The sequence below is a fragment of the Leucopleurus acutus genome (assembly GCF_964270905.1).
Source record: "Leucopleurus acutus genome assembly, chromosome: 1".
Lineage (NCBI taxonomy): Eukaryota > Metazoa > Chordata > Mammalia > Artiodactyla > Delphinidae > Leucopleurus > Leucopleurus acutus.
In genome coordinates, this window is record NC_139142.1 from 3,023,100 (window position 1) to 3,050,557 (window position 27,458).

General features: G+C 45.3%; 1 protein-coding gene across 7 annotated transcripts in view; it reads right to left on the bottom strand.

The window, feature by feature from the left end:
• The window catches only part of PPP2R5C (protein phosphatase 2 regulatory subunit B'gamma), a 129,719-nt gene that overhangs the window by 27,677 nt on the left and 74,584 nt on the right, over positions 1-27,458 (bottom strand). For all 7 annotated transcript variants that reach the window (XM_082838144.1, XM_082838147.1, XM_082838143.1 and 4 more), the window contains 4 exons: positions 23,054-23,253; positions 3,766-3,876; positions 2,676-2,768; positions 2,457-2,587 (listed from right to left, as the gene is read on the bottom strand). In XM_082838144.1, the coding sequence (XP_082694270.1) occupies positions 2,457-2,587; positions 2,676-2,768; positions 3,766-3,876; positions 23,054-23,253 (535 nt within the window). The remainder of the gene's footprint in view (positions 1-2,456; positions 2,588-2,675; positions 2,769-3,765; positions 3,877-23,053; positions 23,254-27,458) is intronic.

Genomic DNA, 27,458 nt, shown 5'->3' on the forward strand with positions numbered 1-27,458 from the left:
CCCTACTTCCTCACTGACACCTCACACTTTCCCTGTGCTGCTTCAAGTGCCGTCTTCTGAAACACCCATCTGAGTAGCCCGACTCACCTGCCCCAAGAAAGCACTCCCTGGGGCTCCCAGCAGCTCCTGCACCCTGTGCCAGCCTGAGGATGGGGACGACGACTTATCGTTACCGTGTCGCCCCTGGTGCTATAGGGCCGAGCCTGGTATCTGACCGGTGCTTGAAACACGACTGCTGAATAAACTGGGCCCAGGGAGAGGGAACAGGGACAGGAAGCAGGAAAGCATCTTCTCTCTCCAAGGACTCCTCAGAAACAAGCTGCTCCTGCCCCACAGCCTGGCGCACAGCCGCGGGGGTTTGTTCGGCAGCAGAGAGAACTGAAGCCCGGGCTCCACCTGCCACCCAACCTTCAGGCTCCACTGTGTGCCAAGCAGGCACGATCCCTCACCCAGAGCTGCGCTTAACGCACCTGTGAAGATGCTGACTGGAGTGAGAACCCCCAGAAGTAAGTAGGAACCTCACACTAACACTTCCAGGAAGGTCAACCAAACACGCCGGAAATACCGTCTAACCAGCCGCAGCTACACCCCGTGGAACGCAGATGAGCGGAATATAGCTCTCGAGAACATCTGCAAGTTTTCTCACATGGAATGAGGAGGGGGCGGTGCTGAAGGTGGAGAGCCAGGCCGGCTGTGGGATCCACAGGACCTGCCTCCTCCTGATCGGACGCATCAGGAACCGTTTTTACAGAAAAGACTCCTGAAAACAAAACGAGGACACCACACACTCCAGCACTGAGTGCTCAGCGAGAGTCGAGCTGCACTCTGTAACTTCTGAACAACAGCCTAGTTAGGTAGTTCAGTTACTAAGTCAGGGTTCCTGAAGGTATGAGGCAGGCACTGACTGGTGATTCTGCACAGAACCTATGTGAGCAGGGAAGAAACCTTCAGGCAGAGCTTCCATTTTAGGCTAAAAGACTGGAACTGAAATCCTACCTGTCTGCTGCTGATTAAATAGTGTATGCTACGTTTTGATAGATAAGTATGTCGGCCAAGGAACAGTCTTGTTAAAAAGGAAACACGACACCAAGAAATACAAAATAGGAATATGACATTTAGGAAACACGATGCCACCACCTAAGCCGGTGTGTCCAGCCTGGGCTCCATCATATAAACGGGCTGTGGGGAGCTTGGAGGGAGTTTGAAGGGAAGCCACATGCAAGCTGGAGGTTCCGACACCCAAAGGCCACATCACGTGCGAAGATAAGGAGGGCGCTGGACCTCGCGACAGCAGGCAGGCAGGGCGAGGGACAGCAGGGGCTGGCCGCCCGTCACCGCCAGGACTCCTCACTGCCTGCGGCATCCTGGAGTGCGGGGCACGTGGGGTAAGCTGTCCGCTAAAAACTCATGGAGTCAACTGCTCGTGCAGTGAGCATTCCAGGGACAGAGAAGAAACCACGTGGACGGTTTCATCCATCAACGTTCACCTGGAGCCCCCAGAAGCCAGGTAGGAAGCTGGGGCTGGGGCTGTGAGATAAGCGCTGGCTCGATGCCTGCCCTCCCAGGAGGCCGGACCGTCCACCAAGCTGCGAGCCTCCCTGGCGCAGGGATGTCTCCGGAAGCCTGGGAGGGTGAGGAGAAGGGCTGGTGGAAGGGAACGTGAGAACGTTCCAGGAGGATCAGGCGAGGCTGCGAGGCCCTGGTGTGGAAGGAGCCCGGAGCCTGAGGGGCACCCGAGGGCTCGCCCAGGACCTACACCCGCTCGTCCAAGGAGCGTGTCGGCATAGGAGCCGGCAGATGGAGGGGCGTTAAGACTCTGCGACTCAGAGGGGTGGCGACAGGGAGGCTGTGTGAGGGGTCACGGGGTCAGGCCGAACACTGAGCTGGACTGTCAGAACATTCCTCCAGGAGCCCTGGGGCAGGGTCCTCCCCACTAAACAGAGCCAGGCCTCTGTGGTCCTGCAGGCCTGGGGAGGCTGCGACCGCTGAACACCGCGCTGCCTCAGCCACTGCTTCCAGCAGTGCACGGCGGGAGTCTCCAAAGATTCCCCACTTCACTCCTCACTCCTTCCCTCTTTCACTGAGACTCAGCGGGGACGAACGAGCACCACACAGGTGCGAGGAAACCGCTGGCTCTGGAGGGAGCGATTCATCCACACAGAAGGAACCACGTTCGGGGTGACCGGGCCTAGCGGTAAAAGCCGGAACAAACACCGGGTGTGTGTGTGGGGGGGGGGCGGGCGGAAGGAGGGAAGCAGGCACAGAGGGAAGGCGGCCCTGCCCAGCGCAGAGGCGGAGGTATAGATGGGGCCCACCTGCCAACGACGAGCCCGCTGCTCAGGAACGGCCACTCCTGCTGCCCAGCCACTTTGCTACAGCCAACGACGAGGCGGGACATCGAGTGTGAACAGGAGCGTCACATGCAAAAGGGAAATGTCCCCCCCACACTGACTTACCTATAAAATATATTATTTATCTGTTTTCTGATGTAAGCTCTTAAGCCTAAGAATTTTCCATAGATTCGGTGAAGGGTAGTTTTAAGAAAATCTCTCTCGCGAGGATCTTCACTGTCAAAGAGCTCTAAAAGCTTCAAGAAGAAAAAGACACTCAGTGATGCGGTATTCTCTCTAACGGTGGCTTACAGCGTTTGTAGTTTCAGCTAACTTGCACCTTACCTGCAATACAAACTTCTGATCAATATATTTCTTCGCTATATTAGGTTGGAAATCTGGAGACTCTAAAAATCTTAAGAAAAATTCATAAACAAGCTAGGAGGAAAGAAAAACCACAGTGAGTCAAATAACATGGGATTTTATTAAATGGAGATTAAAAATACACCATGAGTTGAATCTTTGTCTGCAAGTATCAGCCTTAAAAAAAAGGGCACATGTCTAAAGGATTTATGTCAAATCACATGGCTTAATTATAGCGGATGATGGTAATTGTTTTAGTTATTAGCTAAGAACCACAGACTATATCCTTAAATGGCATTTCAACAAATGATTTCCATGGCTGTTGTCACCAGTGCTCAGAGACCACAGTGCACAGCAGCCATAAGCCAGGCTGTGACCAAATCCCAGGTGGGATTTGCAGCCCGTCACCTCCAAGTGTCCCAGCAGAAAGCCAGGTGGACAGGAAGCTGGGAGTGTTAGGTGAGCAGGTCACAGACACAGTCACCCGGGGCCGGGACGTTCCTCCCCCTTCACGAATGGTTACACATGACACTGTGGGAGGGGACGTTCTGCTACCGAGATGGCCTTTCCTGTCTGTTCTCCATCGAGCTCCTTCCCAGGTGTTTCACCTCCCCGTCTCCCCTCCTTCAGCTGACCCAGACCTCCCGATCTAGCTCGGGGCAGGGGGGCATGCGCCCTGCCCAATCGATCTTTCTCCTTAAAAACGTGTTAGAAAAAAGGCGTCAGCCAAGCAGATGGGCCTTGGGGCGCACAGCGGGCACACAAACTGAGGAATGTTCGCATAAGACCTCCGCCCTCAATCCCACGGTCACTTGCACTGAAAATATACTGACAGTTCTGTCACTTTGTAGTTTCTGCCGAGCGTCCAAACAAAGAGCCATTAAATGTTCTCTCTTTTGCTAAAATATTTCTCTCCCATGTACAGGTCTGCAGGGTCTATGACACCGAAGTGCAGAGGCCCATCTGCGACCACCTGGAGACGCCCAGGCCCAGGGCTCCTGCTTCGGAGAACCCCCCGACCCCACGCTGACCCCCGCCCTTCTGTGTCTGGTGCACCCCCAGAATCCAGTACCTGCAGGTGAGGCCAGGCTGCTTCTAACGTTGGCTCGTCTTCCTCTGGGTCAAATTCTGCTCCCGTAGGGTTGGAGGAAGGTGGTAATGTTCGAAACATGTTAACTGCAAACTAAAATCCACATATCCTATAATTATAACCAGGACATTAAAAATATTTACAGAGAACATTTAAAACAATCTTAAGGAATTCTAATGATAACTGCTTCCAATGGTTATCTGGCTCGTCCTTATTCTCAAAATTCGGAAGTGGTGTGGGTCCTGAGAGCCTGGGTCAAAGTCACGGCTAGACCCACGGCTGTGGACAGCCAGCCACCAAGGTTCCTGCCTGACCTTTCAGATAACCAGTGCCAACAGATGCTGATGGGCAGGGATGACACCTAAGGCCTTTGTTATATCCAGTAAGTGCAGAGCAAGGAGAAAAGTTCAAAGCGCTAGTAAGAAAAGGGTGAGATTACGAAAGAAACAGCAGAGATCAAAGAACTGAAAACGGTGAGAAAATGGCAGAGGCCGCTTCACACGGAGGTCGGGCACAGCCTCCCTGCCAAAGTCCTCTGCAGTGACAGTGATGAGAGCGGCAAGTCAAGACAGAGTAACCTCCAGGTGGGTGGCTAGAGGATCGTTTCCAGGGAAAGGGCCGCAATGTTAGCAAGGAGAGGAGTCATCATGTCACGGGACAGCCTGGTCCGTGTGCCCAGGGACTGGACGGGCCACACAAAGTCTGGACGATTCCCTTGCATGCCTCATGGCCCTCTGCTCTGCTCTCCACCCTGTACTGTCCCTCACCACTCTCCCCCACCCCAGGCTCCAGTCAATCTCCATTTCATAAAAATCAGCGTGTTTTATTTACAACAGATGTTTTCTACACAAAATCCACAATTCTTTGGAGCACAGGTACATTTTACTGCCTGTATGGTTAATATGAATAAAGCACAACATATATTGACAGGTTCCTGATATAAACGTAGAAGTCTAGTTTTTCACTATCACCAATTTATAACCTATGTTTCTTTCGGAGTCAGTTTAAATATGTTACCTCACCGAATCTCTGAACACGCCATATGCCGGTTACAGAGCTCGACTCTAGTGATCCAAAAAAGCCCTCCGTCCTTCCAAGCCCAGAAGCACAGAATCAAAACACCTGACCTACAAGATAGAATCCGACTCCACTACAACAGCGAGGGTCTCTACGGAGGGTTCAGAGCAAACCTGGCTGTTCGGATAACAGTCTTGTAAAGACCAAGCTAAAACCCCACGGCACCCGTTTTGTTTTATCCTGTCTTCCTGCAACACCATTTTCCATGAAGAAACACACACTCCCCAAGTCCTGGGCCCTAGAAGCGCGAGCGTCAAATGTTTGCTCTCTGCGTCGTGCGAGAGGAGCAGACGCAGACAGTCCAGGAATGGGAGCAACAAAGAATGGCTGGAACGAGTAACTAAAAGCCAGAAACAAGGAATGAAAGAAATCTTTTAATAGAAATATGAGTAATGCTCCTCTGACGTAAGTAAAGAGAGGAGGAGGAGGTCTGGAACCGGTGAACGGGGTGTGTGCCCACGGCCCAGCAAGAGGCCTCCCAAACCACAGTGACCGGTGAACACAGGCTGGGACAGATGTTGTCAGGTAGAAGGGGCGCGTCCTCCACCGCTGGTCCCCAGGCCCCCCGATCCCAAAGCCCACAGAACAGAAGAAGGGGACACTGGGAGCCCAGCCACCGTCTCCTCCGGGCCTGCGGGCGTGGGGATGGGGGCAGCAGAACCAGCCCTGTCACCCCTGGCTGTGGAGTGCGGAGAGGACAGGGTCAGAAAGGAGCCCAAGGCCTCTGTGGGGTGCGGCACTCCTAGGGGGGCTTCCCAATCCTCTCCCTCAAAGCCAGTGATCGGGGGCTCCAAGAGTCACCCAGAGACCAGGGTGGGGACGGTGGATCCAGGCCGCGTCCCCGGGGGCAGAGGTGTCTGTGGGCACCGCCGCGCTGCCTCTCTGGGAGACTTGCCCGAGTGCCGTGACATCGTGGCACAGGGCACTTAGAGGGGAGCACACACACGGGCCACCTCGGAGGCTGCACGTGAGGGCCGCAGGGGTCAGCGGGGAGAGAGCAGTGGTCAGCTCACCCGGGCAGGGGCTGGAGGCTGGGGCACAAGGGGGGACGGCTGCCCCTCAGGGAGGGTCTTTCGGGAAGCCCAACGCTCTCCAGAGCACAGATGCCCCCTGGGAGGGGCCGCCGCCCGGGCAGAGGCCAGGCTGCCGCAGGACATCAGGCACAGGCGCTGCGGCCCTCGGCCCCTCCTCTCCCGCTTCAGGTCCCTCTCCGGCCAGGCTGCCCAAGGGGAAGGTGGGGACAGATGAGGTTCTGAGTCGGGGACTGAAGCGATAAACTAGGTGCGACAGCTGGAACCAGAGGGGCAGGGAAGGGAGATATAACAGATTGTGATTAAAGGCGATGGCTGAAAAACATAAAACGTACCCGTGTGACACCTTAGAGTACCCATGATTCAACCAGACAGCAATCTGAGTGTCACTGTGTTGGCGTTTAGTAACTGTGGTCACATCTAGATCAGCTGACTTTAAGTAAAGGAGAACGTGGGTGGGCCTCAACCAATCAGTTGAAAAGTCTTCTAAGAGCAAAACTGGTTTCCCTGAGGAAGAAGTGATTCCACTGTGGATGGCAGCGTCTGAGCCTGCCTCACGGAGTTCAGATTTGCCCCGTCTGACTCCACAAGGCATAAGGCAGTTCCTCAAAAATCCACCCACCCGCCCACCCACCCACCCATCCATCCATCCATCCCTCTTTCTGTCTCTGTCTGTCTGTCTCCATCCTACTGGTTCTGTTCCTCTGGAAGGACTCTGACTGATCCACCCGGTCAGCTGAGACTCCTGAGTGACCTGCTGTAGTACAGCTAATGATTCCGCCTAAAGTTGAAGTCCCACTGCACAGTGTTCAGTCAGCTACAGCCCGTCCGCAACACCTACACATTCACCGAATCCCAGGTGCTGAGTCAGGGGCCTGCAAGGGGCCATAGACCAACTTGCTTTGAATGCAAAAGTCCCCTTTTCATGTCCTGGGAGGATGACCACCCTCGAACCAGGCAGTTTTATTACTGGCCAACTCTAATGGATAAAAAGTTCTATCTTTCACACAACAACAAAAACCTCACACTGTAATTTCTACCCTCTTTTCCTACCACGTTAATTTAATGCTCACCTCTAGAGAAGGCTCAAGATACTAAAAGCTAATATGTAGATTAGAGAGCAGAAGGCAAAAATCAGGCCACCTTGAGCTGTCCATGGGTTTCTAACCCTCCACCTTTTCTGAGCACAGCAGCTTCAGGGGTCAAGTTAGTGGAGTGCCATGGTGTTGACATCTGCACGCTGTCTGCACGCGTGGAGGTAGTCTGAGAGCCACAGAAGGCGGTCGTTGTCAGCATCACGCCATGGAAACCAGAGGGAATCTGTTTCTACCGTGGGTCTAGAAGTCTTAGATCTGATGCAGACCGCGCAGACCCATCACCACCTCTCGGCTGAGACACACCGATTCGGAGTGCACCGTGATCCCTGGACACAGAGCTAGAATCAGCTCCTGCACAGAGAGAGGCAGTGTGGCCTCAGGGCACAGCCTCACCAGGCCCTCTTCTCACTCAGACCAGGACCCGAGACTGAGAAGCCTGCTCAAGCTTTGGTTTCCTCACCTGTTGAAAGAGGGTAAAGCCTTTCTTTGCACTGGGCGCATGGGACACAGACACGTCACCACGCGTGCACGTATGTGACCCGCGCAGCCCCCGCGTGTGGCGTGGACGGACCGTGGTGGTAGGAAGCCCCTGCGTTTACAGCTTTCTTGATATTTTCTACTTTCAGTATTTAAATGATCCTGCAGACGTTCTTCTCCCAGTTGCTAAATTTATTGAATAAACGCAAACCAAAATTGCTCAAGAAGTGTTTATGCAAAGTTCTCACAATTCAATAACACGCAGCCTTTCTATACCTGTAATATTCATCACCAGTGGGTGAAGTAATAAAATAGTCACGCTGTGACACAACTGCAGTACAGTGGAACATACAAAGGTTTAAGACAGGAAGGGATATGCTCCAAAAAGAAACACTGATAATCTAATTTCAGAGACAACAAGGAAAGAAAGGTTGATTATTCAGTTCTCTGTTTAAATGTGTTTTTTTTGTTTTGTTTTGTTTTTTGTTTTTTTTTTTGGCGGTACGTGGGCCTCTCACTGTTGTGGCCTCTCCCGTTGCGGAGCACAGGCTCTGGATGCGCAGGCTCAGCGGCCATGGCTCACGGGCCCAGCCGCTCCGCGGCATGTGGGATGTTCCCGGACCGGGGCACGAACCCGTGTCCCCTGCATCGGCAGGCGGACTCTCAACCACTGTGCCACCAGGGAAGCCCCAGTTCTCTGTTTAAAACCACAAAGGTTTTCTTTTTGGGGGGTGGGTGGGGCCGTGTTGGGTCTTCGTTGCTGTGCGCGGGCTTTCTCTAGTTGCGGCGAGCGGGGTCTCCTCTTCATTGCGGTAAGCGGGCTTCTCATTGCAGTGGCTCCTCTTGTTGCAGAGCACGGGCTCTAGGCGCGCAGGCTTCAGTAGTTGCAACATGAGGGTTCAGTAGTTGCGGCTCGTGGGCTCTAGAGCGCAGGTTCAGTAATTGTGGCACACGGGCTTAGCTGCTCCGCGGCATGTGGGATCTTCCCAGACCAGGGATTGAACCTGTGCCCCCTGCACTGGCAGGCAGATTCTTAACCACTGCACCACCAGGGACGCCCCAAGGGTTTTCTACTATGCTTTTGATTTTGTTTTATTCATGTGATAGGGTTTGTAAAGGTGAGTCCACCAAAGGCCAAATTACAGCTCTTCCTCCTGTAACAGGAATGCCAGGTTCTGAGGGTCATATTGCTAAGAGATACATTTCGGAGGTGGGGAGGTAGGGAGTCCTTCTACATTATATTTTAAATAGAAAGCCGTCATTTGGTTGCAAATGACATAACTGGAAAAACCAACAGAGACAACAGTCAGACCATCACAGCTGGGCCACCCATACAAAAACCCAAAACCCCAACCTAACAGCAACATCTTCTCCACCAACAACAGGCAACGAGGAAACATAACTGATAGGAGGACCCCAGGTACTAGGCCACAAAAATGACCAAGGGTCTAGGGACTCACAACCCCCTTGTAACCCAGTTACAAGGCTTCAATGAGAGCATGAAAACCCTAAGAAAGGCACTGAAGGATACCCGAACGAATGAGGACCCTTCCCTTCTCCAGTGTGAGATGACATGGCATCACAAAGATGTAACTTCTCCACAAAGCAATTTATACTTTAAAAGCAATCTTACATATAACTCTAACTCGTTTTTTACGTGGATGGTAAAAATCCTAGTAGCAATCTTAAAGGGAAGAACTGTCCCTTTCCTCACTTGTAGAATTAGTTCCATCTGGTTTCACAGCAGAATTCAGGTGTCATCCTGGGGAATGTTCGCTTGGCGATTCACTCACTGCTGACCCTCCATCACCTGCCGTAGCGCTCGGCAACTAGTAGATCCTCAAAGACCTGCTGAGAGCAAGTGGATCCTTTGGGAAAAGCACCTATCAGTCACCTTATTAACTGCAACACCAAGTAATTACCTAAAAACTTCCCGATTAAACCTTAGCTCTCAGCTGCAGTGTAATTTCGTCAGGGGAGCCTCCCCCGACCCAAGGCCCAGGTGGGTCCCTGATTTCAAGCTCTTCTATCATCCTGCCCCTTTCCTTTGTGATCTTTGTCTCAAATATAACCGGATGGTCGGGTAATCCTTGGCCTAATGTCTTCCCTCCTGGCACCACCTCCCAAGGCCCATGGTACCGCCTAGCACAGAGCAAGCACTTGCACGAGAGGTGAGTGAAGCTGGGTCTCCTCCACGAATCCACATCGCCACTTTCTCTAAGGCAAGAGCTGCTTTCGAAGAATGCAGCTTTGCCTCCAAATAGATGCCCGAAGAAAAGAACCACAAGCTAAACTCTTACTTTGAACAGCCTGCTATTTTTACAATCACTAAAATATGCTCTCAATCAAAGTTAAAGATATAGAAATAAATACCTACAAATCTTTGTAGAATGCTTAATAAAGGAAATTTACTCTCAAGTTTTCAACAGTGGACTTTTAAATTTTATGACCATGTCACAACTAAGTGTGTAATAGCATCTTCTTCAAATGAAAATATGCTAGTCATTTATAATTATGCATAGGAGTTTATTTTTTACTTTTATTTTTGAGGTTAAGAATAGAAAATTTACCTACAAAAGATAACCACTCATCTGTAATACTTATAATTCAATTGGTGCTATTTAAACACAACATTGGAACTGGAAGTTTTTCTTAAGTTGTTTACTCTGGTCCAAAGGTGAGTTTTACATAAGGCTTCTGAATGATGTATTCTCTAATATCTTGTTATGAAAAACCTCAATGCAAAACAGTTGAATTTTATAGTGACTAACGATATAGCCACCAACTAGACTTTACCATCAACGTTCTTCCCTGGTGGTCCGGTGGTTAAGACTCTGCGCTCCCAATGCAGGGAGCCCGGGTTAGATCCCTGGTCAGGGAATTAGATCCTGCATGCCGCAACTAAAAGATATTACATGCTGCAACTAAGACCCGGCACAGCCAAATAAATAAATAAATATAAAAAATAAAATAAAATTTAAAAAACAAAACAAAAAACTACACATTCTGCATTCTACATGATAGAAATGAACTGAAAAGGGAAGGGAGGCTGCAAAAAGAACCACCTGAAAAGACCAGAGAGACCCAGTATTCACCCAGGGCCGGAGCAGTTCCTGTTCCCATCAACCAGACTGGAAAAATCCGTTAATTCACAGAGGACTGGGCTCATAATCAGAAGGGTCTTGCCTCAGTCGTGGGGGATAATTAGCCATAGAGTGATTATGACTATAGTCCTTCCTACCACATCTTAAAAGCAAGAACCAAAAGGATCGAACTGTTTGCAAGTAACTGCATCCCAAACAAATCCCCAGAAGGAAAACCAATCAACTGAACTGACCTGGAATTGACACAATGGTAGAATTAACAGATAAGGCTAAGATAGTATTCTACGTGTTCAAAAAGTTAGGTGGAGACATGAAGATATGGAAAAGACATAAACTACATGAGATGAAGACTACAATGTGAGAAGAAAAATTTACGGAGGGAAATTAACAAAAGCTGAGACATTGCAGAAAAGGTTATTGAACTTGAAGACAGCAAAGGGAATCACCAAACGAAATACACAAAGAAAAAAAAGACTTTAGAAAAAAAGAGCGTAAGTCAGCTGTGGAACAACTCTATGAGGCCTAACACACATTTCACTGGATCCTCTAAAGGACAAGGTGTGGGAGACAGAAAAAAATATTTGAAGAGATAAGGGCCAAATACTTTCCTAAATTTCATAGAAACTATAAATGAACTCCAAAGACAAGAAAAAGAAGGAAACTACACCAAGGCACATCATAATCAAGTTGCTTGCTTAAAAAGAACAACAGAAAAAATCTTAAAAAGTAGCCAGAGGAGAAAAAGATACATTATGTCCAGAGGAACAGAGATAGGAATGGCAGCAGATTTCTTACCAGAAACAATGCAAGCGAGAAGACAGTGGAGCAAAATTTTTAAAGGATTAAACTTTGACCTGTTGTTCTATACCCACCAGAGGTATTGTGGGTTCAGCTCCAGACCACTGCAATGAAGTGAATGTCAGAAAAAAGTTAGTCACACAAAGTTTTTGATTTCCCAGTGCTTATAAAAGTTATATTTAAACTATACTGTAGTCTATTAAGTGTGCAGTAGCATTATGTCCAAAAAAAAAAGTGCATACCCTAGTTAAAAAAATACTTTATTGCTAAAAAATGCTAACCATTATCTGAGCCTTCAGAGAGTCAATCTTTTTGCTGTTGGAGGGTTTGAAATATTTTGAGAATTACCAAAATGTGACACAGAGACAGGAAGTGAGCAAATGATTTTGGAAAAACAGTGCCAACAGACTGGCTTGATGCAGGGTTGCCACAAACCTTTAATTTGTGAAAAACACAAAATGTGCGAAGTGCAATAAAGTGAAGCATAATAAAATGAGGTATGCCTGCATATCTTTCAAAGTCAAAGGCAATCCATCGACAGATGAATGGATAAATATATATACATATATACAATGGAATATTACTCAGCCATAAAAAGAAACGAAATTGAGTTATTTGTAGTGAGGTGGATGGACCTAGAGTCTGTCACACAGAGTGAACTAAGTCATAAAGAGAAAAACAAATACCGTATGCTAACACATACATATGGAAACTAAAAAAAAAAAAAAAAAAAAAAAAGTGGTACTGATGAACCTAGTTGCAGGGCAGGAATAAAGAGGTAGACATAGAGAATGGACTTGAGGACATGGGGTGGGAGGGGGAAGCTGGGACGAAGTAAGAGTAGCAACAGCATACATACGCTACCGAATGTAAAACAGGTGGCTGGTGGGAAGCAGCCGCATAGCACAGGGAGATCGGCTCCGTGCTTTGCGATGACCCAGAGGGGTGGGATAGGGAGGGTGGGAGGGAGGCTCAAGAGGGAGGGGATATGGGGACATGTGTATGCATATGGCTGATTCACTTTGTTGTGCAACAGAAACTAACACAGTGTTGTGAAGCAATTATACACCAATAAAGATCTGTTAAAAAAAAAATCAAAGGCAAAAGAAAGACTTTTCCAGATGAACAAATGCTAAAAGAATGAATCACCGGTAGATCTGTGCTACAAGAGAAATCAAAGAAAGTCCTTCAAGCAGAAGGAAAGTGATATCAGATGGATATCAGAATGAAGAACACTGAAAATGATAACTATCTGGTTAAGTATAAAAGAGTTTAAAAAATTATTTAAATCTCTTTAAAATAGAACTGTTTTCTAAAAATAATATACGGTGGGGTTTATAACATACGAAGAAGTAAAATGACAATAGCAGGAAGACTCGTGGAGAAGAAATAGAAGTACACTGCTGTAAACTGATATTTACATGGTGTATTGTCACTTGAAGGCTGACTGTGACAAGTTAAAGATGCATTCTAGAAAAGCGAAATAATTGAGATCAAATAATAAAGAGTGATAGTTAAAAAACCAACAAAAGAAACTGTCATCATAAAAGTATTCAATTGATCCAAAAGAAAACAGAAAAAGAGGAAAAGGGAACAAAAAGCAGATGGGATAAACAGAGAAAAAATACAGCAAGATGGTAGATTTAAACCCAACATCAGTACTTAACAATGCAAGTTAATAGTTTGAGTACCTCAACCAAAAGGCAGAGATTGTTTGATTAAGGAACAAGACTCGGGCTTCCCTGGTGGCGCAGTGGTTGAGAGTCCGCCTGCTGATGCAGGGGACGCGGGTTCGTGCCCCGGTCCGGTAAGATCCCACATGCCGCGGAGTGGCTGGTCTCGTGAGCCATGGCCACTGAGCCTGCGCGTCCGGAGCCTGTGCTCCGCAACGGGAGAGGCCACAACAGTGAGAGGCCCGCGTACCGCAAAAAAAAAAAAAAAAAAAAAAAAAAAGGAGCATGACTCAACTATATGCTGTCTACAATAAGCCCACTTTAAATATAAAGATACGAATTGGTCAAAAATAAAAGGAAGGAAAATTATACACATTAACACTAGCCAAGGGAGCGCTGGAGTGGCTATATTAATAACATACAAAGTAGGTTTTGGAGAAAATAATATTACCAATGATAAAAGGATCATTTTATAGTTATAAAGGAGTCAATTCAACTAATAATACTAATATTTATGCACTGAATAATATGAAGCACCTTATACAACTGCAAGAAACAATTAGAGATAGAAAATAAAAAACCCCAATTACAGGAGCACCCAAAAATAAAAGACTTACTTATGAGTCTAAAAAAATACATAGGGGATCTACATGCTGAAAACTATAAACAAAGATGATCAAAATGGGGATATATACTGTGTTCACGGATTGAAAGGTTCAATATCGTTAAGACAGCAATTCTCTCCAAATGTATATATTCAATACAATTCCAATTAAAACCCCTGAAGGCTATTTTGTAGATAACGACAAGCTGATTCTAAAATTTATTTGGAAAGATAAAATAACTAGAAAAGCCAAACAATTTGAAAAAGAATAAAAAGGCTGGAACGTTCATACTACTTGATCTCAACATTTACTATAAAGTGACAATAATGAAGACGGTATGGCATAAGCAAGAGGATCCCTAGATCAATGGAACAGAACACAGAGTCCAGAAACAGACTCACGAATATGGTGAATTAATTTTTGATCAAGGTGGAAAGGCAACTCAACGGAGTATGGTTAGTCTTTTCAACAAATGGTTTTCAACAAACACTTGGACATCCATAGGCCAAGAAACGAAACTGACAAAATGGATCATAGATTTAAATGTAAAACTAGAAAATCTTGAGGAGAGAATTCTTTTGAGTTTGGGCTAGGCAAAGACTTCTTATATACGACACGAAAAGCACTAGCCATGAAGGAAACAAATCAAAAATTAGACTTCATCTAAATGAAAAACTCTGTAAAAGACACTGTTAATAAAAAGACAAGGCACACACCGAAATATTTGCAAATCACTTATCTGTCAAAGCATTTGTATCCAGAATATGTAAACAAGGCTCAAACTCAATAAGAAAACAACCCAATTAAAAAACAGGCCAATGATCTGAACAGACACTTCCCCGAGGAAGATACACAAACGGACACAGGAAACAATGCTCGGCATCATTAATCATCAGGGAAATGCAAGTTAAAGTCAAAATGAGATAAAAGGACTGAAGACACCAAACGCTGACAAGGATTGGAGCAACTAGAACTATCGCACGTGGCTGGCGGGAGTGCAAAAAATGGCACATCTACTTTGGAAAACAGTCTGGCAGTTTCTTAGAAAGTTAAATGAATACTTAATCATACGACCCAGCAATCCCACGCCTATGTGCTCACCCAAGTTAAAAAAAAAAAAAAAAAAACCTATGTCCAAAACTTGTACATGAATATTTATAGCAGCGTTATTGCTAAAAACTAGAAACAATTCAAATATTCCTCAACTGGGGAGTGGACAAATCATGATACCTCTATATAATGAGATACTACTGAGAAAAAGGAACAAACCACTAATACATCAACAACATGGAGGAATATCAAACAGATTATGCTAAGTTAAAGAAGCTAGACTCAAAAGGCTACATACTCTCTGAGTCCATTTATATGACATTCTGGAAGAGGCAAAATGACAGAGCTAGAGGACGGATTAGCGGTAGCCGGAGATAATGGATAAGGGGAAGGTCTGAGTTCAAAGGAGTAGCATGAAGAACTTTTGTGGAGGGTAATAAATCCGTTTTATATCGACTGTGGCGGCGGTGGTTACATGACTACACGTATTTATCAAATCTCAAGAGAACTCCTCACTAAAAACGTAATCTTGCCGAATGTAAATTTAAAAATAATTTAAAACGTTACAGAAAGATAGTAAATATTTTCTAGGCTCTAAGTTCTCAAACCTTCTTGATTCACAATGCCCTTAATATCTTAGTAATTTCTTCACTGTGCCCCCAGACCAACAGAAATACCTATCAATTTAGGAGCTTAAAAAACCCCAGCTTTAGTGAGGTATAACCTTACTGTATGTAAAGTGTACAGTTCGATACATTTAACATTTACATACATCTGTGAAACCATTATACAATCAAGACGATAAATATACCCATCATCCCCAAAAGTTTCTTAGTAACTTTTTTTTTTTTTTTTTTTTTAGGCCGCACCGTGCAGCATACGGGATCTTAGTTCCCCAACCAGAGATTGAACCTATGCCCCCTGCATTGGGAGCATGCAGTCTTAACCACTGGACCACCGGGGAAGATCGCTTACTAGCCTTTTGGAAAAAAAAGTACATATAAATTAAGTTGGTGGCGGTTGGAGGTGGGGGTGGGTTTAGGTAGAATTGGCGAGGGGTGGCGTACGGAAAAAGATTAACTTTTTTTTTCTCTTTTTATATTTATTTCACTTATTTAAAATAAGCACACATTTAATAAAAATATCAAACAAAACAAAGGGTAATTCTCTCAAAATAAGAACAAATCTCCAAGAAACGGCTCACTGGGTATTTGAAGTAGAAAAATCATTCGCCGGATTTCAAAAAGCACTTTATGCCTTCATCTCCCCTTAGCTCATCGATGATGGCAGTGCTTCTTCACCCCATGTTACTGTGACTTTGGCAAAACAAAAACAACTAAGCAAAAAGAGGAATGCGTGATTTAAATCATTACCTGAAAGAAATCTGTAGACTATCGGAAGCTTCACTGGTTAATATACTACCTCCTTGAATTCAAAACATCCTTTCCTCTCTCATTTCCAAACTATCTTCACCCTTACAACAAGTAATACTTTCCAGTACACACTGTAAACATCAGATATAAAAACAGAAGAAGGAGACTGTCCAACATCAATCCTTAAATGAAACACGAGACAATCATCCTGGGGATCTGGGCATGATACCTCCCACAAGGACCCAAGAAAAACTCCTCTGACCTTAACAGAAAATGTCGACTTGAACCCTAAGCATGAAAGAAAACTTGTAAGGTACTATCTAGTCATTTACAAGCAGTACAGATTAAAATACCGTGATGAACTCATTTTCCCTGGAAACCCAACATGAGTCCTGATAAGGACAGTACTGCTATTACACTATACACGACAAGGTTTTTTTTTTTTTTTTTTTTTTAAAGAAAAACGCATTTATTGATTTTTGATAATGGCAAATGTGATACATGATCATCATGAAAATTTTTTAAAATTATAAAAATTTACTCATAAAAGGGGAAAATCCACATAATCACACTATCTAAAGGCAGCTACTATTAACAGTTTGCTCTCTATTCCTCTAGAACACAGTCTCTCGGAAAGGTAAGGGTAGACTGCGTAAGGGCACACTCTGCATCTTTTTTTTTTTTTTAATTGATTAATTAATTAATTTTTGGCTGCATTGGGTCTTCATTGCTGCACGTGGGCTTTCTCTAGTTGCGGCGAGCAGGGGCTACTCTTTGTTGCGGTGCACGGGCTTCTCACTGCGGTGGTTTCTCTTGTTGTGGAGCACAGGCTCTAGGTGCGTGGGCTTCAGTAGTTGTGGCACGTGGGCTCCAGCAGTTGTGGCACGTGGGCTCCAGTAGCTGTGGCTCGCGGGCTCTAGCGCGCAGGCTCAGTAGTTGTGGCGCACGGGCTTAGTTGCTCCACGGCATGTGGGATCTTCCTGGACCAGGGCTCGAACCCATGTCCTTGCATTGTCAGGCGGATTCTTAACCACTGTGCCACCAGGGAAGCCCCACACCCCACATCTTATTCAGTGACTTCTACAGAGTAATCCAGCACCAAAGATGTGGGTAATTCTAGAGGTCCATCTTGACGTGAAGCACTTTTGAGCCATCCACTTCATTCAACCATTGATCTAACCGATTCCTTTTCTGACCTGCAGGTGGTTTCATCTGTGACTAAGACTAGTCTTAGTGCCCTTGTCCAGGCAGGAGACTCTAGAGTGAGCATTACTGAGCCTCTGACATCCCAAACCTTTCTCTCTGGAAACTGACAGCCCAGGGGGAGTTAAGAGTTGTCACAGGTAGTATGTGAGGGCTTAACCTCAGGGGGCAAGGCAGGGAGGCCATTCAGAATGACCTGGAGAACACGTATAAGCAAAGCGCTGTGACCCAGGAAACGCCGTTTCTGACCTGCTCCCAGGTGGCGCTGGTGCTGCGGCCTTGGAGCAGCGCTCTTTGAGAAGAGTGGTTCTCACACTTTTTGGCCTCAGGACCCCTTTAAACTCCTAAAAATGATTGAGGATGCCAAAGAACTTTTGTTTATGAAAGTTATATCTATGGATATTGACTGCAGTAGAAATTAAAGCAGAGAAATTTTAAAAATATTCATTCATTAAAAAATAGCAAACCCATTTTGTCAGTATAAATATAAATCTATAAAAAATAAATTTTTCATAACATTTGCTATTTCATAGAACAACTCATATTAAATAAAAGTACTTCCCAAAACAAATTCAGTGAGAAGAGTGGCACTGTTTCACATTTCTGCAAATCTCTTTACTGTCTGGTTTAATAAAAAACAGCTGGATTCTTACATCTGCTTCTATGTTCAGAATGTTAATTTGGTTGAAATATAGGAAGAAAAATCTGTCTCCAGCAGATATGTAGTTGGAAAAGGGAGGGGTATTTAATAGCCCTTTTAGATAATTGTGGACTTCTTTGATACTACACCAAAACTTGATAAGTGGTAGTTTACTAAAGGTTAGCTATTCTGTGGAATCGTAAATCTTATCAATGAGGGGGTCTCTAATTCACGAAAATCCACTGGTGTGTCTTGCATTCTGAACGGCTCTCTGGCCGATGAATGATTTTGGATCATCAGTTTTGGTCATTTAGAAAATACTGGCCTCACTGAATTATGTGTATTCATATATTTTAAATATATTGCCTATCGGACTGGACTGCTATGCTTTTTAAAAACAGAGTTATTGAGAGAGAATTCACATATAACAGAATCCACCCCTTTAAAGTGTACAATTCAATTGTCCTTAGTATACCCACAGGACTGTGCAGGCATCACCATGCCTCATTCCTTCTGTCGTGTGTATTAAAGATCTAATTCATTCATAACGACACCAATCTCAGCAGGAGAGCTTGCAGCACCCGGAAGCTGAAGCTTGCACTGGTGGATACAAATCTTTCAAAATCCAAAATTTTGCCTGAAAGCTCAAATTTTATCTTTGGCAACAAACACTGTCAATTATTTTCCTTAAAGTGACATTCTTATTTTATTTTGTGAGAAAATGCTCCCTAAATATCCAAGTCTGAATAACCTGTTTGTCAGTCAATCTTCAAGCAAAAATGGTGTTCTGTGAAAAAAGTGGCTACACTATTAGCTTGATTTTGCTATCAGTGTTTTCACTATGAGAAAAATGCCAATGCCTGAAAAACAGATTAGTCAATTGAAAAAAAACAAAAACAGATGGCTGACTATATTTTAAAAATGAGTGAAATTAAGAGATAATGGAGTTTATGTAATTTAGGCCTGAGAATTTAGATGCCAGGAGTTTTCCTTCCTGAGTAATTCTCCTTTTCATCCTCATCTCCCTGAACCTAAGTTTTTGAAATCTGGAAAATAAAAGTCAGGCTAGAGGATCTATAAGGTTCCGTTAATTTCTAGGACCACAGTCTATGATGTATAAAAATACACAGCACACATGAAAAGATGCTGAACATCATTAGCCAAGAGGGAAACGTAAATCTAAACCACAGTGAGGTCCTACCTCACACCTACTAGGATGGCTACCATCAAAAAGACAGATAGTAACAAGTACTGAAAATGCGGAGAAACTGGAACCCTCATACCCTGCTGGTGGGAATAAATGGTGCAGCCACTTTGGAAAGCAGTCTGGCAGCTCTCCAAAACGCTAAACACATAGTGTTAACACGTCACCAGCGATTCCACTCCTAGGTAAACACTCAAGAGAAATGAAAACATATATGCACAAAAATCTTGTACATGAATGGTCACAGTAGCATTATTCATAACTGCTAAGTAGCAGAAATAACCCAAATGTCCATCCATGGATGAATAAATAAAACGTGGTATATATTCATATAATGGAACATTATTTATTTATTATTTTTAAAATTTATTTATTTATTTATGGCTGCGTTGGGTCTTCGTTGCTGCGGGCAGGCTTTCTCTAGTTGCGGCGAGCGGGGGCTACTCTTCGTTGTGGTGCGCGGGCTTCTCGTTGCGGTGGCTTCTCTTGTTGTGGAGCACGGGGTCTAGGCGCGCGGGCTGCAGTAGTTGTGGCACACGGGGTCAGTAGTTGTGGCTCATGGGCTCTAGGGCGCAGGCTCAGTAGTTGTGGCGCACGGGCTTAGTTGCTCTGTGGCATGTGGGATCTTCCTGGACCAGGGATCGAACCCATGTCCCCTGCATTGGCAGGCGGATTCTTAACCACTGTGCCACCAGGGAAGTCCCTGGAATATTATTTATCAATAAAAAGAAGTTCTGACACACGCTACAACATGGATGAAACTTGAAAACATTACGCTAAATGAAAGAAGGCCACATAGTGTATAATGCCATTTCTAAGAAAGATCCAGGTTAGGCAAATCTATAGAGACATAAAGTAGATGAGTAGTTACCAGGGGTGGGGAGTGGGGAGTGGGGAGTGGGGAGTGAGGGAGGAATGGCAGTAATGGTTAATGGGTATGGGATTTCTTTCAGGGGGATGAAAATGTTACAAAATTAGATGTGATGATGCCTGCACAGTCCTGTGAATACACTAAAGACAACTGACTTGTACATTTTAAAGGGGTAGATTGTATATGTGAATCACCGCTCAACAACTCTGTTAAAAAACATACAGCAGCACAGTCTAATAGGCAACATATTTAAAAGAAGTAAGCGTAAGAAGTATAACACCTGTAGAGCTTTGGATTCTTCACAGTAAGCGGGCATTAATGTCTTTAAAAATACTACGACAGGGACTTTCCTGGTGGTCGAGTGGTTAAGACTCCACATTTCCACTGCAGGGGTCATGGGTTCGATCCCTGGTTGGGGAGCTAAGATCCTGCATGCCGCATGACGCGGCTGAAAAAACCAAAACAAAACGAAACAAAAAACAACTATGACAAAACAAAAATACACACGCGCACACACACACACACACACCAGGCAATCCTTCAAGCAAGTTGGCTGAGTGCCACTTCAGTGGTACGCACACCAGGGGCGTCCAGAGGGAACTACAAAGGGGCCCCCATTTTTCCACCTGCCCTGCTGGGTCCAGGCACTGCTTGGGGTGGAGGCCTTCCGTTGGCTGCTTGAAATCTGCACCCACTCGCTACTTCTGAGAGGGTTAGAAACCACTGCCAAGTACCATCCCCACCACACGCCTTCTTCATCATCATATCTGTCATCAATGCCTTCTGTCTTTATAGAAAACAAAACAACAGCAAACAAAACACAAATCCTCTGTGCCCCACACCACTCATTCAAGCTCGAGGTAAGGGAACGGCTGTGCTCTCTCCTGCCCTCGCTCCAGTCAGAGGACAGAATGGACGGTCTGTCCCCTGTTCTCTCAAGTGACGCGGAAAAGCGCCTCTTGTGCACATACCTTCATGGGACAGTGTAACTCATCTTGTACCAGATTTCTCTCTGCACCTGCTTCCCGCCTCATGGGCAGTCCTGTAACTCTACCTACTTCCCCCGTTTCACCTTCTTCACCGCCTTACCTTAACCTAAAATGACACATTACTGGTCAGAGCCTTGGGAGGGCAGAAGCCTTGGTCACCACTCTACTTCCTCATCTGAAAAAGTGCTCAGTGGATGCCCGGGAAGTGTCTGCTATGTGCTTTAGGGGCAAAATAAAGTGGCCAATACTCTGAAGATGGCTTGAATTTCCGGGTGGGGAACAAAGCTAAGACGGCAGGAGGAGAACCTGGCTATTAGGACATGGTTTTAACAGGGAGACGAGGAGTAATGATTATTTAATCTAAAAAAAGTCTCAAGGGCTTCCGGTCTCCTAGGTGGTTCTGGTAATGCGCACCGCCTCTGTGAAACGCACGGGAGAGACTGATTCAAGCAGGCAGGCCCGACGTAGTACAAGGGCAGGCCTCTGACCCCAACCCGCCAAGCCTCGCCTCACTGGGCTCCGCAGACTCCTCCGTCCTGGGTAAAGAGTGGGACTCAGGGACTGAAGGCAGCCGAGGCTCTGTCAAAACTGAAAAACCTTCCATACGTGTCATTTAATATAGAATAAACTTACGTGTTTATAAATTTAATAGATGACATATTAGTACATGTAATTCAAAAAGAGAATGAATTTAATATATAATAAAGCAGCATTTAAAATCGACGGAGAAAATGGAATGTTCAACACACAATGTAGGGACTAATGATTTTTCAATCATTTTATAAGACAAAGTTATATCCCTACCCTGAGCCATTAAAAAAAAAAAGTTCCAGGAGGATTACAAAATGTACTGTGAACAACAGAATTATGAGAGTGTTAGCAGAAAGTATTAGAGATTTTTCTTTGTGATTCTGGGGTTTGGGAGGCCTTCCAGAGTAATTGAGAGTTGAAACCGAGAGGGAAAAAAAGACATTCCGCAATTTTCCTTAGTCTGAATGGGTGAGGTTTTTGAGGATTTACTGCTCAGTATATGCTTGTGACGGTTCTTCTGGTGGGAGTCTGGTGGAGGAACCCAAACGGCTCTCACAGTCCTAGGCTGACTACATGCTGGTAAATTCTGAACTGTAAGAGTTAACAGTAATAAATTAATCAGGTTGATCTCAACTTTGGATACAACAGATTGTGAATGCAAAAAGAACACGACTTTCTTTTTCCAAAGCAAACACACTAACGTAAGAAAGAAACATATTTTAGGTCAACGAGTCTAGTCAATTTTGAAATATATAGCTTTGGGGAAAAAATCAGAAACTTAAGGATTTCAACGGAAATCAGCATTTAAAATTTTATGTTAAGCCACAAGGATTCCCTAGTAACTGGGGAGTACTATTTCAAAAGCAGACAAAACACCAACAATTCAAAAAAGCTCAAGAGAAAACTGGAGTTCAGTGTCAAACGTAAGAGTTTTAGTAATGGTATCACATGAAATGTTCCCAGGCGGTAGTGACTGAGGTCACAATGGGACCTGCAAAGGACCCGGGAACAGGAGACTGAGATTTTGGGGCTGAATGAAACCAACGATGAACTAACTGCAGGATGACAAGAGCTGGGTGCATCTCAGCTCATCAGGGTGGACCGTCCTGACACCAGCTTGGTCCCACCACTGTCTTAACTCCTCCCCATCATTAGAATTTTCCTGTGCCTGTATGGACAACATGCTTACTTCTAAATTATATATGGGCACTATTACATTAATGTTATATATCTTAAAAAAAATTTAAAGAGGGTAAGGCAGTAAGTATAAATGAAAGTTCTAACATTTCTACCCCACAGGGTAGTTGCAAGGATTAAATGAGTTAACACATGTAGGGCACTTTCGTCCCTAGAAGGTCCCTCACTGTAATCCAGGACATATTACAAAGATTTTCATTCTTCGAGGTACAAGTACAAATTTTTGAACAGCAGGATTTTTTCGTGGCAAGTGTCATGTTAGGCTCAAATGTCTTAGCACAGTCTAAGAATATCAGAGTCCTGTTTGTAACTCAGGTTTGGGACACGCTGGTTAAACCGTAATCACTTACCATATGGACTACTTCTGGGTAAATAGGCTCTGTGATCACATTCCGATTATGGGTGATATATTCTACCATTTCACTTAAAGCAGCTCGTTTTACTTCCTTCCACTTTAGGTCACTTAGTGGATCGGAAACAAAGTCAAAGAGGACACAACACTGACGTAACTTCTGGATAAAAAGCTTCTCTTGATCAGCAGGAGGAACATCTGAAAAGGAGAAAGCAAAGTATATTGACTGCAAAAATGCTTAACCCAGAATTATTGTGAAATACTTTTAAGCTTTCTACTATTTTTATTTCGAATTAATGGAGATTCAAGAAACAAGAGATGGGGCTTCCCTGGTGGCGCAGTGGGTGAGAGTCTGCCTGCCGATGCAGGGGACACGGGATCATGTCCCGGTCCGGGAAGATCCCACATGCTGCGGAGCGGCTGGGCCCGTGAGCCATGGCCGCTGAGCCTGCGCGTCCGGAGCCTGTGCTCCGCAACAGGAGAGGCCACAATGGTGAGAGGCCTGCGTACCGCCAAAAAAAAAAAAAAAAAAAGAAATAAGAGATGGGGTAGGGGTGAATAGAAGTTAAACATTCCTTAAAGAAAATGAAAGGAAAAAAGAACAGCTGGTCACTGCTCAGATCATATGCTTCGTATGATAAAGTTTCTATACTTTTTAACTCTCTGAAGCCACGTCCAGAGTTACTGTTCAAAATAAATTCCTTCTAAATGCATTCATTCAACAAACATAACCTAGCACCAATGATCACATGCTGGCACTGTGCTGGGCAGTGGAACAAGAGGCAAAAACCACAGCCCCGGTGTGGGGTGAGGGGCACGGACACCCACACCGCGTGACAGCTGCAACAGGTACAGGCAAGGTAAGAAAAGGTCACGGGAAAGATGCTCCCTCAGGTCTGCTGTTGCTCTGGACTTCCAGGGGAAGGGCACGGTGGCCATCCATTGGCCAGCTGGCAAACAACAAGTGGCATCAGTGTGGAGCTTGCCCAAACGAGCTGTCACACACACGCTGTGAGGGTCTCCACCCTGGTGCCCCACACAAAGCACATCTCCTCCTCAATGCGGGCTATGGTCAATGCACATTACACACGATGTCAACAATGTAGAAAGAGCATAAATGATAGTATTACTGAGGGAGTGCTTACCAGGGCCAGGTGCCATATTAAAAGCTTTATACATATTTACAAAATGTAATCTTTGCAATGACATAACAGAGACGAGATACAGGCATAGAGGGTCAGTGCAGGGCTGGAAAGTGATGGAGCTCTGTGTGACTTTCTAGAATTCTGGGAGGTCTGGAAAACTCCAATCTGCCAGTGTGAGCTTGACAGCTTTTTTCAGTGAAAATGAGATCAGTGGTGATATTAACGAATAGGGTTTATAGACACATTGACCGAAATGTGTCCAAGATCTGCAAAATGGCTCCAAAGATCTCCATGACTCAGTGAACCAGTATTTTCCACGTGATCAATAAATGGTGTTACAGTATCAGTCAAGGGCAAAAGAGCCATTCAAAGGGCAAGAGAGTCCACTGGTTTTTGTTTTTTAAAATTAATTTATTTATTTATGGCTGTGTTTTGGGTCTTTGTTGCTGCGCGTGGGCTTTATCTAGTTGCAGTGAGCGGGGGCTACCCTTCGTTGCAGTGCGCGGGCTTCTCACTGCGGTGGCTTCTCTTGTTGCGGAGCACCGGCTCCAAGCGCGCGGGCTGCAGTAGTTATGGCACGTGGGCTCAGCAGTTGTGGCGCATGGGCTTAGTTGCTCTGTGGCATGTGGGATCTTCCTGGACCAGGGCTCGAACCCGTGTCCCCTGCATTGGCAGGCGGATTCTTAACCACTGCGCCACCAGGGAAGTCCCAGTCCACTGGGTTTTAATGTAATAAAGTGTATAGAGAGTTTATTCACATGGTTTCAGATTCCACATTGCAGATTCGTTCAAGAAACTTCTCGTTTGTTAAGTTTTGGTGTAGTATCAAAGAAAATGTCCACAACTATCTGAAAAGCCTATTAAAATACTCCTCCTTTTCCCAATCAGTGTCTTCCTACATTGTTTCAACCAAAACATGTGGCAACAGACTGAATGCAGAGGCACACAGGTGAATCCAGCTCTCTCCTATTAAGCCAGACGTTAAAAAGATTTGCAAAAAGAGAAAATGATGCCACCCTCTCACTAAACTTGTCTTTGTTTTAGGAAATATGGCTATTTTCATAAAAGTGTGATATTTCTGTTAACATGATAAGGTTTATTATTTTTAATGAATTAATAAGCACACATTTTTTCTGGTCTAATTTCTAGCGTGGTCAGTATCGGTAGCCAAATCCGCATAAACAAAAGCTCTCTGGGTCCTACATAGTTTTTAGGAGCGTGAAGGGGTCCTGAGATCAAAGCTGCTGAGTGCCCTTCCCCACAACAGCCGGCACCCCAGTGGGCGCCTGGGGGCGGGGCCTGGCGCTCCTGCTTCCACACGCCTCTCTCTGCCTCAGAGCCCGCCCCGCCCACCCTGCTCCCCTTTCCTGCCCTAACTGCCCCCCCCCCGTTTGGGGTTCTTGCTCAGGCCTCCCTCCCTGCCTGGTCAGAGAGGACGTAGTCCTGGGCCGTCTTTAAGCTCCTGCTGCCTTGAACAGGCAGCTGCCTTGCTGGGCACTTCTTCCCCATCTAGCTGCTGTCTGAGGGCAGGTCCCAGGTGATTGTTTCCTGGTTCTCGGTACCCCCTAATGCCCAGCGTGGAGCCCTGCAAACAGCAGGCACTCAGCACAGCCACCGGAATGGCCCGTTTCCTGGGGAGCTCCCCTAGTTCCCACACTGCACGCAGAGGTCAGCAGTGCACAGCCAGTCCAAGGGGTGAGGATATGCTGCCTGAAGGGGACTCAGGGGACCATGGGAACCGAACTGTGATCCATAAACATTCTGAGTCCAGGTGACTGGAATCACTTAAATGAGTAATAGTCACTATAATGTTTGGGTATCCGTACATGCAGATATCCAGCCCTTTTCAATGGAAAGCTCCGTGCTTGACTTCAGTCCTCACTCAATTCTACACCTCTGCTCACCGTCCACTTTGCCAGGATCATCTTAAATGAGAGCATTCTGTAGCCACAGCTTGTATACTTGGAACCTTCTGGCTTTCTCATGTCCTTGGTGCCGCAGAGAACTGAGAAGCCCACATTTACCCCAAGAGCCACCTGATGATGACTTAGCTGTCACCAAAACACTAAAACAAACCTATTATGATAAGAAGGAAGAGCAGAGTAAAATCTTTTTCTTTTTTCATAGAATTTCTATCTAAAATTCTTCTAAAAAGCAAGGAAATCTCAGCTTTCTGGAAATTGTCAATTCTCCCAGGGTTCCAGACAGCTAAGGTGTTACTGTACTATTTTCGTTTATAGTTTATAAAAAAAAAGTTTGTGAGCATAATCTCATGAACTCTTTTATTATTATTATTATTACTTTTGTTTGTTTTTTTGCGGTATGCGGGCCTCTCAGTGCTGCGGCCCCGCCCGTTGCGGAGCACAGGCTCCGGACGCGCAGGCTCAGCGGCCATGGCTCATGGGCCCAGCCGCTCCGCGTCATGCAGGATCCTCCCGGACCGGGGCACGAACCCGGGTCCCCTGCATCGGCAGGCGGACTCCCAACCGCTGCGCCACCAGGGAAGCCCTCTTTTATTTTTTAACACCTCATTTGGTTACATTTACAACTGCACTGTTTAAAAAAAAGTATATTATACCAATCAAGTTGCATATAGTTGTAAAAATATTGCATCCATAGCCCCTATCAAATATTTCCATATGGTTTTTGAATGCAAGTTAATGTAGCTTCTTATTGGTCACCATATTTTAAAAATCTTTGCTTTCTGCTGCGTTAACAGGACTGTACCACTGGGAACAAACATGAGTGGAGGAGGCAGAAGAATATGCTTTTCACCTTTCTGTGTTCTGATTCTGTAACAGTGAGTTATGTTCGTAATAATTAAAAAATAAGCTCTTTAAAAACTATTAAGTTAGCACTGCTAATCTTGAAAGAAGAAAAAAGGTATGACAGAATACAACCTGTATCTGACTTTACTGTTCTGATTATCATGTAATGTGAACCAAATGATAAAAACTAACTGGGACTGACACTGTTGGTATATTACACTTCAGTGTTTGGTATTCAAGAGTGCCTGACTCTTAGGTAATAAACCATGACCCTGGATTTGACCCAATTCTTACAATTACTCCTACGAAGCAGAATTTTAAAAAAAAGAATGGATTTTGAATTCTGCCCATGAGTGACACTGGCTTACTTTAATTTTAAACTGTACACGGACTAATAACACCAACATTCTTGTTTCAGGACATATTAATGAGCAGTCTTAAGCCCGGAAGAGAACACCAACTAAATAGCATAATATGAGACAAAACTCTG